The 10,983-nt window shown below is 43.0% G+C and overlaps 1 protein-coding gene across 5 annotated transcripts in view; it reads right to left on the bottom strand.

Moving 5' to 3' along the window:
- HMGA2 (high mobility group AT-hook 2) overlaps window positions 1-10,983 on the bottom strand; it is a 112,949-nt gene that overhangs the window by 12,422 nt on the left and 89,544 nt on the right. For 3 of the 5 annotated variants that reach the window (XR_011091947.1, XR_011091946.1, XM_068669288.1), the window contains one exon: window positions 10,875-10,907. The exons of 1 other annotated variant lie outside the window; for it this stretch is intronic. Coding sequence is in view for 2 of the 4 variants with exons in the window: in XM_068669288.1 (XP_068525389.1) it covers window positions 10,875-10,907 (33 nt within the window). In the remaining 2 variants the exon portion in view is untranslated. Of the gene's footprint in view, window positions 1-5,255; window positions 5,320-10,874; window positions 10,908-10,983 lie in introns of all 5 variants that reach the window. One more of the 5 variants, XM_068669289.1, reaches the window with a different exon arrangement.

The raw sequence follows: 10,983 nt of genomic DNA on the forward strand, positions 1-10,983 counted from the left end.
TCTCCTTTTTACTGCAAAGAATTCTGCTGCTATTTTATTATGTAATGCTGCAGGCTAAAAATATATCCCTAATTTAAGCCATCTTGCCAATAAATCTACAAATACCAGGTAATCCAAAAAGGGTAGTTATGGTCTAATGACATACTCTTCTTGTCATCTTAATATGTTCAACTCCTAAAGGATTTAGTGCGATGCATTTAAAGATTTTTCAACTTCTTGAATATCTCCACACAATCTGGTGCGAAGGGCAATAAAGTACGGCCCTCTTCAGCATGGAGCAGGAACCCAACTTTTCAAGTTCCATCTGTGCTGCGACTCGGGTTACCACAGGGTGAAGCTTTTTCTTTCTCTAAGCAAGATAGTTTGATTTAAATGGAGTGGGCCTGTCCAACTTAATAGATAGTGATTATTTCCTTTTGATTATAGAGCCTTTTATGGGAGTTTCTTTTCCAATTGAACACATCTATATTCTATAATCAAATCAGAAAAGGTTCCTGCTGGAAATGTGTGTTCAAAACACATTTTCTTTTAGGAGTGAGACAGATTTACTGCAATTTATACCTCAATGTTAATCTATTCTCCTCTTCCTAAACATAAAAAATACTAATATAAATTACAGTTAATACCCCACCATATAACACAGTTCTCAGGAGGCTATTAAAGTGATGGGCGAGCCGCCTAACATATTGTAACTGTCTCTCTACTATTCTGATTTCAGTTTCCAGATTTTCCCTGAAAATAAGCGTGATTATCAGGGAAAGGGTTGGGGGGAAGCCATTCACTACCCTGAATCTGATATCTCCCTGGTCCTAGAGCTCACATGTCCCATCTTTCCAGACTCAAGTCTGGTTTCAATGGAGCTCTCATTTTTCTTCCCACTAATCCTGCCGTGAGATCAACCATTGGTAACTCTGTGAGAAATTAAATACCAGGATGTGGGAAATCTGAGATCTGAATTCGGGCAGAATGTGGGTGATTCTTTTTTTATTATTATTTTTTTTTCTCTCCTTCTCCTTTCCCATGGTTGTTGTGTGGCAAATAGCTCTCCAAACCTGAGATCAGAGATCAGCCCTTAACAACATGACTACATCAACAGATCAGAGGTAATGCACAAAGTACATTGGCAATATCATATCCCTTTTTAATACATGCAACAGTCATTCCTAAAGAGAGATTTTGGCCAACATTTTTTGAAAACATTCTGGAATTTCCAGAAATGCCTTACAGCAAGATCAGCAGCAGAACTTCATCAGGGTGATGCTCAACATCTGGTGGAGCAGACTTCATAAAGAATTTAACATTTGTGGCATTGAACGATCCCAATGAAACAGGATCCATGAGATAGTTTGCTATGGTGGTGTGAGTGCTACAATGCCCAACAGTTAGGCAGTCATTTTGAATGGCTTATTTCCAGCCTCTGTGAGAAAAGCACATTTATTTATTTAGGTCCTATAAGGAGGCACTTGAGACACTTATAAATATTGGACTGCCCAAAGGCGGAGGTGGGTCCTTTATGCACTATTTGGCAATGTGCTGATGTCTGAAAAACACCTACATATTCCTGTAGCCTTCAACATTTAAGTACTTAGGAGCATGTCTCACTGCATAGTCTACTAAGAGGCTGTGATGCTTCCCAAATTTTACTCTGTCCATAAGTGGTTTTAGAGTGTCCTTTGTGATTTTATTGTGCATTGACTTGCACAAATTCTTTGCCTGAGATTTCCTCTGTGAGTTTGCATGGGAGGAGGCGTGCTCATAGGTCCAGCTTGTCCGTCCCAGCCTTAATGTTTGGCACAGGTGTCACAAGCTGACGGGCTTGCCCAGGGAGGCCAGATGTCCACCCAGGGTAGCATGGCAGCACTGATTTCAAGGAACTAAATTCGCTGAATTCCACAAATGCCCCGTAGTGACTGACAGAGTAGCTGTGAAATACTCCTTATTCTTCTATTCTAAGACTGTTATTTTGGGCAACAAGGGGACCTTATAAAATTCCCCCAGTGCCATGGAAACCCCAGAATAAAATAAAATATTGGCTTCTTATTGCTTCCTTCCAGAACATGTTTAAAGATGTATATCAGTTAATGAGGGCTGAGCATACTGCTATTTTCCCTAGCCAAATCTTTTTTAATACTGCTGGTATGCACATACTGTAACTGACTATTCTAGCAAATTATTTAACAGATGACAAATGTATTTTCTTTGGTCTTAACTTCCATTCTCATTATGTCTCTTATTCAACCTCCATTACAGCATATCCCATTCTTAACATATAATTTGCAACAAAATTTATATGGTCCTGAACAAGCAAAGATGCATAGCAAAGATGCAGCAATTCCTAGAAGCGGATTGTAGTTTTGTTGTTTAAGATCATATCACATAACCCTGAGGACAATCTCAGTTAGAGAGGGCTTATATCCCTTGTTTTTCAGTGTAGTAGATGAGCTGGGTTACAGCCCTTGGACACTTATTAATATTTCTGCCAAGAATTAGGGCATTTTTCAGTGACTTCAGCTAGGTGTGGAGGAACAGCAATAATGCTTGATTGTGAAAGGTGCAGAGCCTTTATGAGAGGCTCCGTAACCAACCTCTTAGTGAAAAGGGTGCTTTCTTTCTGCACAGCCTTCTGACATGCCTCATCTTGGCTAATTAGCATTTTGATTATTTTTATTGCCAGATGTCCAAAGGCTGATTGTTCTGGTAGTTTCAACTTTCTGGATATCATTCTGGAAACATCCTAAAATAATCCAGATTTTCAGGGGGTGGCCCAATACTTCCTAGAATCCTGTATGCCTGTGAAGTTGGATGCCCAAGTATTAGCAGTACAGACTCTTGTTACTCTTGGAAACCTCGGCCAAAATACATAGTACATGTATGTAAAAGTAGCACTGTTTAATTTACTCTTGACTGACATTCTGTAAACACTGTTCCCTGCCCAGCCATCTTTCTCAGTGGTGTTTCCCAGGCACACGTCACAGCCCCGTCTCTTCTGGCTATTGTTAGCGAGATTTTGGTTCGTGTCAAATCAGAGCCAGGTTTTGAACTGGAGGGGGTGTCTCTCAGCAGCTTCCGTGGTCACAGCCTTGGGGTCAAACACAAAGCCTGCCTGTCCACAGCCATCACCTGCCCATGGTGGGCTTCTTCCCCAAGCTGCAAAGGGAGAACCAGGAGGTGGGCAGAATGCAAGGACATGAAAAGGTTTTAGCTCACCCCTTCAGCCTCCCAGCCATCAGCTGCAGAGCCTGTCCCGAGTGCCATGCATGGAGCTGCTCAGTGGTTGTAGTTCCAGGATGTTTCTGTGTCCTTTCCTCTGCAGGGAGCATTTTAGGAGCAGGCCTTGCTCAGCACCCCGGGAAAGAGCAGCAACCCGATAGCATGTCTGTATCGAATTGGCAAATGTGTGACCAGTGCTGCATTCAGATGGTGGCTTCCTGTGCTAGGGCTTGTGTCAAGGACATTAAGTGTAGCATATTTAAAGAGTTAAAATAACCTTTTTTTGCCTTGTGACTGTTCAGAAGCTGGCCGACAAAGCCAGGACATCTCCTGAGCTGCATGTTGCAGCACATAAGACTCCGAATCCCCCAGCTAGTCCCCAGAAAACCATGAAGCAAAAGTATCTTCCACGATCTGATTCTGTTTAGGTCACATAAAATCATGAAAGTATGCATGCTCATAATTCCCTCACGTAAGGAGCATCTTGGTTTTAACAGAGGGGGGATCAAGGCACAGCAAGACTTGCCTGAAAATAAGCTTGCACACTGCAGTGCTCAGCACTAGCAGATTCAAAGGAAGCATAAGGATCACCCATCATGGGTGACTGGGACACTTCTGCTCCTCAGTCAGCATATGGGGACAAAGGGACAGGCACTCAGCCTGTGTTGTGTACCATGGGCACGCCAAGCAAGGGGATGCATAATTCAGCACTAAGGCAGGTTCTGCTGTGAAGCTGGGGCTTATCCAAACTATTTTCCTCCTGTGCTGTGAGAAGCAGGCTGCTCCTGCTCCCCTGCAAAACTCATTCCACTCCCACCACCACCCCCCAAATCCTGGCTGCTGGCAGAGGGTACAGAGGGCTTCTAAGTCCCCAGAAACCTGAGACAAGAGCCTGGGGCAGGCAGTGCCTTGCAGCAGTGCAGCTGCTGGGCAGGCACAGCTGTGAGCTTGTCCCTCGGTTTTGCAATGCAGCTAAGGTGTCCGCTGGCTCCGAGAGAAACTGGGCAAACAGAGAGCAGGGCATTTGGTGCTCCTCTCTATGAACACCCAAATTCTGGCAGCCTGGATATATCGGTAAATTTAGACCAAAAAACTTGAGGGTTGTATTACCAAGGTTATTTGAGTATCTACCAAGTCGCTGTTAAGTGAAGTAGTGGTTTCTAATGAACAATTACATGTTTAACTACCTTTGTAAAACCCATCTGTCTGTTCCCTTTGCATTCTCTATGAAATGGTGGAAATGCTGGGGGAGCTCTTTTTGTATTTTTTTTTATAACATAATGGGGTTCAGCTGAAGAAAATAAATAAGTATTTAAGTATTTTGCTGTGAGCAAAAGCAATTTTTATGAAAGTGTTTTTCATAAAATTTGTGTTCGGTAGATGACTCTGGCCCGGCGTTCACTCCATGGGACTATACTTACTGGCAGTGCTTGCCATCCTGACACGGAGAGGCCAGTGTGTGCCTACCACCATCAATAAAAGAAACCATAAAAATATGAAAAAAGAGTGCCTCATTGAGCAGCAACCTACATCTTCAGATCACTGTATTTCTGACTTCTTATTCTTTTAAAGCAACCGAATATCTGAATATACTCCTGTACTAAAGATATTTTTTTCTATTCTTTGCTTCCTTCCCATCACATATTTTTTCTACTCCTTTGTTTCATTTATTTAAATCCAAATTTCTGGAAGCAGCAATCTCAAAAATGTTACTCTATCATGGTTATGTAATAAATAAGAATCATAAACCCTTAAACTTTGGAAATTTGATTCTTAAAATGATTTGGGTATTTAGGTCTCACTGATTTATATTATTCAGATTCTATTCAGAAGTTATGTCATATAAATAACAAAATATTTGCTATCAGAAATGCCCGACTTCCTATTCTAGACCTCATTCTTTAGCACAGCATTTCACAGAACCGGTAACTGCACCTTCTTTATTTTTCCCCACATATTTTTGTGTTTGTTTCAAAAAACTGTGCTTTTTTTTTTTTTTTAAATTTTAGACAAACCGTTCAGACTCCCCGTCACAATAAACCAACCATAAAAGAAGACTGAGAATGTCTTCCTCTGGAAACCACATCATGCAGTTGCCACCATTCTACCCTGAAAGGAGAAAGAAAGTAAGACCTTAAAGACTGTCAACCTCCTTGAGACCCTATCTACTGTATTTACGTGGAAAGTAAGAGGCTTTCCTGACTCCCTTAAAATCAGATTTGGACCACTTCCAGAGGAATGGTAACGTCCTTCCTGCAGTACAGGTACCTACCTAATTCCTTCATGACTCTAGCTCTAATCCACAAATTTCGGATTATTCTTATTTATTTATTTATTTATTTATTTGCATCTTATGCTAAGCAATCCTTATAGGTTGCTTGGAACAACAGAAATGGCCACAATAAAGGCTACTTTTCAAACCCAAGCCCTTTCTTCATAAGACATTTTCATCCATTTGTTAAAACAATCTCCTCAAATCAGACCAATGTTACAAGAACACTCAGAATCAAAATCTGGAAGGTTTTTCCAAAGCAAAACCCAAAATTAAATCCTATTTTGATTTAAAAAAAAAACTCAAGCGATCATAATAATGTGAAGCTTTGGAAAAACTAACCTTCCAAGGACACCTATGGGGAAGAAGGTCAGTAAAAACAGGTTATTTCATCGCGAAGCTATTTATGCAAATAAAACCCTGGCCAGCACCATAAGCATTGCCCCCTGTCTGGCGGTGGTGGGAGGGAGGACACTGAGCTGGGGGGCCCCACAGCAGGTCTAGGGTTTACCTGCACTGGGAAAACCTTGGGCAGCTCCCCTGGGACCATGGCCCACATGGGGAGGTGCAGTGAGTCCAGGCTCACTGAGCTGTGATATCATGATATCCACTTGCTCCACGTGTGTGCACGTGGTGCCTGGGGCCTCCAGCATATATAAGATGGCCTCTACCACTGTCTTTGGGAAAACATTCGGTGTTTGCTTTAAAAATAACACTAATAAAAGAATGGTAACTCAACCGTTCAGAGGATGTTCTGGAGTGGTATGCACAACACACATGAAACACACACTGAAGTGTAAAATTCCATCTACATACGGAAAATAAAGTTTTCTCCCTCTGGGAACTGACAGCTTTCCAATTCTCCTTATCAGTAAATACACAAAAAGTACAGGACACACAAAACAGCTTGCTGGATGCAGCGGGAAGAGCGTGGAAACCCCAGGGAAGCAGGTCCACCCCCAGGGCGGAGGTGTTTCTACAGCCATGGCTGCGATGAGCAAAGCTGCAATATTCCCCACTGGGAAGGGCTTGGGGTGGGCTTGGGCAGGGACACATTCTCTTCGACATGTCAGTGCACCCGTGTGGCTGTGAGTGATTTGCCAGGCTTTCTGTGACACTAGGATTTTCTTTCAGCCTGAGTCCTTGCTAACACGGAACCTTTGGGTTATTTTTGACCACATTTCTCTCTGGGATTTCCTGGAGAGAACAAGACAAAAATCCCCATGTGGTGGTAGCAGGTATGCAGAACATCTGAAGCTTGTGGAAGTGCAGATGCACTGCACAGTGCAAAGAGGTGACGCCTTATTTGGGCACAGTGGGGCCCCCAGACAGGCTGTCCCAGCGTGTCAGACCTGCCCCACAAGCACCACGTCTCCTGGGCTCAGCTGCACTCACGAAGCCTGATGCTTCTGGGCTGCATATGAATGTGTGAATCATCAGTGCAAGTCCTGGGCTGCAGAGCCTGTCTGACGCTTTTAGGATTTACTGCTTGTCCTACATCAAGTGCACATGTGATGGAGGCAGATGGGGAACACATACAACCTGAAGCCGTGAGGTGTATATGCATTATGACTAATTAACATGCACAACTTTATTGATACCAAGCCTAAGAGCTGAGTAAGATGAAAAAATGCAGTGAAGCTGCATTTACTTTCTTATACAAAACAATGCTTTTCTTTTTTGCTCTTTTTCTTGTTGGGATTTATTTGTTTTGTTTTTGTTTTAAAAGCACCTAATGTGCTTAGCATTAGGTGAAAAGTACACTTAGACTTGGAGTGAGTGATATGCTGTCTTTCAGACTCAGACACAAACTTAAGAGACTGCAAGGATTTCAGATTTTAATAGACCTCCCAAAGAGATTATAAGAAAGTTTTCAAAGGGCTGTTCTACACTCACTGCATTTCTTCTCTCCAGAAATGATAAAAATAAAACATGTCCTGTTTCCAGAAAACTTTGATAGCTTTCATGATGTTTTCCTAAAAATATCTATTTCCTTTGCATTACTTAAGAGTGTAACTCCCCCATATGGCTGAGGCTACAGCTGCTACAAATAGCTTAAAAACAAGGAAATGCAGAAATTTCTATTTGGCCTGCTTATTTTTACACCCTGGTAAGAATATTACCTCATCACACTTATAAGTTATGACTGCCCATTCTTTGGAGACAGAGAGGATTTAAAAGGAGCTTCTTGGTTTTGAGGTTTAGGCACATAATTACACGAATAAGCTGAATTTACTGATGACGTGCAGTTAGGCTTGCTATCTTCTCCTCATTTCCCCAAGGAAGTGTGAGAGGATGCATCAGTGACCATCAAAAACGTGTGTACAGACTATATTATTTAAAGCTTTGTATTAATAATATGGGTGGGCAGATGTCCAGTGGAGTTTACTGTAGGATTTGTCTTATGGTCGATCTTTACAGCTCTGAGAATGTTTGAAAATATCACAGAAGGATTATTTTGGCATCTGCATGGCCCTAAACTGGACATTAGACATCCATAAAGAAATTTAGAGCATGGAAGAGCCCTGCACAATGCTTAAAACCTGGGAAAAGGTGATGGGAAAGGAGCTACGATGAATAGAAGAATTCTATCTGGTTTTGCTGCTTCTACATTTTTAAACATAAAACAAAACCAAGAGGCATATGCAGTAGCAACAGGAACAAGAGCAACAGTGATGTAAACTACCACTAACAGAAATCTTTTGGAAAATGCCAGAAATTCAAAGCACAGCACTCAGAGATAACAGGGAAAACCCTGACCCGGGTTTTCTGCCCCTTTTACCATGGCAGAGTGGGGTAACATGCACACCATCACACAGCAGGTCTTGACTGCAACCTCTTACAGTCCTCACTGATGAAGAAAGGATACATTTCTAACTTAATCCAGACTGCCACATGGTAAAGCCATCTGGGAGGATATTTTGAAGGAAACAGATGGAAAAGGAAGAGATTCCTCTGAATGTAGTGTAAGATTTACATTATCCTCCATGAACTTCCATGTAGTCCCCATGTTTATATAATTTATCACTATTTCCTTAGACAGCTCAGATTAGGAAGCCTGCATGAGCTCATGTTCGTGTTGTTAATTCTGAGTCTGTACCTCCCTCCTTTAAAGGGAAATTCAGTAGTGTAAAAAGACAACGGAGAAAGGCAACCGGACTCCAGTGAAAACCAGCAGCATGAAGCTCCTCGCCGTCCCAGGAATCACACTGTTTTACCTCTTCCTTCTTTTAGCCTCAGGAAGACTTGATCACAGCAATATACATTTTTTTTCTCCGCTGCACACCCACAGCCAGCAAAAATGCGATGTTGTGTCAGCCTAAGTGTGGGAGCAGGGCCTATTTAGAGCAGGAAGGGTTAAAGACAAGTCAATGATTTCATTGAAAATCCCTCAGGCCAAGGATTAAAAAAAGAAATGTTCTCTGAGTGAAGACATGGCACACAAATAATTTAAAGACTGCAATTTCACTAGTTGTGTTGTGATGACTGGGGATTGCTAAAAAGCCTTCTCTCTCCTTTCATGCATTCTTCTGTGCCTCCTCGTTTTCTATGCAAACATTTCCATTACTAATGGGACTGTCAAAGGGCCTCCTTTTCTCTCTCTTGCCCTCCCCAACCACGGAGATGCTGCAGAGGCACCGTGCAGCAGCGGCTGCGGCTGAAACACCCTGTGGCATCCCCACCAGTCACCGTTTCGGGAAATAAAGGACAAGAAGGTCTATACAGGGAATCCCGGTTCAAACTCCTACATCATGAAATCTGTCCTTACTTTGTTCTGCTACCAAGCGATGAGTCCCGGGTCCCCGCTCCATCCTCTGACACCCCACCTCAGCCTTGGTCCCAGGCATTTCTTCCTCTCACTCGATTAATATTCACACAAAACACTCACGACTAAGTGCTTGGGGAAATGGAGGTGCAAGCAACACTATGGGAAGCACGGTTTCTGCCTGGCTAGAGGCAGGGCTACAAGCTCCAGACCCCTTTATCCTGCCGACCCCCATGGGCATGAGCTCCCTGCCACCCACCGGGGGTACCGGCAGTGCAAACAGCCCCCATCTTCACCTCCTGGGCTTGGCCTCCTTGGCACAGCACGATTTGAGCCCCCAGGTGCCACGGAGGAGACGGCTGGCTTTGTGCCCACCGACAGATTTACTACCAGGCTGCGGGAGGAACAGCATGATTGCGGCCCTAGCAGTTGAAGGATGTAAGTGAGACCAGGGAGAGGAAATATCTTTTATTAGACCAACTCGGCGTGTTTTGAATTGTGTGTTGCAGTCAGAAGGTAAGTCCTCGGGGACGGTTGCTGCGTTTCTTCCATAAGCTGGCCCAATAAAAGACATTACCTCTCCTTGCAAAATTTACCTTCCTTCGAGATACTACCACATTCATCCTGAATGTTATCTCTGCCATTAGGAGGCATTAATATCATAGCCAGCCCCACTCATTCACCACTACTGTGAGTGTATTGATTCCTTTTGCAGAAACCTGATTCCTCTGCATACTTTTGAGTGTTGCATCATCTCACCCCTTCAACTCACAGCTAGGATGTTTTCTGTTTCTTATGTAACAGCTCTTAATTCAGATTACGGGAGACATTACAATAGTGTACACTGTACGATACTGTATTAAAACCGTACGGTAGAAAAACAGAGGCATTATTCCCTTCTGAAAGCGGACCTCTCTCCAGAAAAGCAATGAACCTTTTCTGCAGACCTGCTCCCATGCCCACATACTCTTCTCTGCTGCAGCATACATAACAAAGTGGCAGACTTGGAATGTTTTTTTGTTTGTTTGTTTGTTTTTGGCATGAGTGGGCTGGGGAAAGAAAATGGAGGAGAAGACCATAAACGCACTGTTTGGTTTCATTACACCTTAGCTTGCACTTTGTCCAAGGTGTTAAAGAAGAAAAACGCCATCCAACAAAAGATCCTCAAATGCATTAGTATTTAAGATGGTTTAATTATCAAGTTCAGTCTATTTTTTTTCTGTGGATTTAGAGACTCTTTTATACCAGTGGGGAGAAGGGTTTTACACCTGTGTCCCCCCTTCCTGCAAGCAGCCCAGGCTCATGGTTGCCCAGGGTGCCCAGCTCAAGCTGGACTGGCACCAGACATTTGTGTGGCTGTGTTGTCTGCACCAGGTGGAGGTTGCATAAATGACATTTCTGAGGACATTTCTGAGCAAGCACCTTCCACTTCAAGCAGTTCCACTGCTGCTTCCTCTCCTTCCTGAGGGCCACCACGTGAATTGTCTGGGTGGCTGTGCCTAACAAGCCAGCAGCTATCCTCCATTTCATATTATTGATGCATTTCCCCTCACTCTTTACCAGTTTAAATACTGAAGACGTATTCAATTTAAGATAGAGTAAGGAATTTAAAGCATTTTTTCTTACCTGAGCAGGCTTCTTTTGAACCACTTGTTGAGGCTGAAAAATGAAACAAAAGCTTGGTGAGAAGCAAAATTTACTGAGGTCACTTAGCAGTCATTTCACAGGTGCTGGG

Source organism: Anas acuta, chromosome 1 (genome assembly GCF_963932015.1).
Source record: "Anas acuta chromosome 1, bAnaAcu1.1, whole genome shotgun sequence".
NCBI classification, from domain to species: Eukaryota; Metazoa; Chordata; class Aves; order Anseriformes; family Anatidae; genus Anas; species Anas acuta.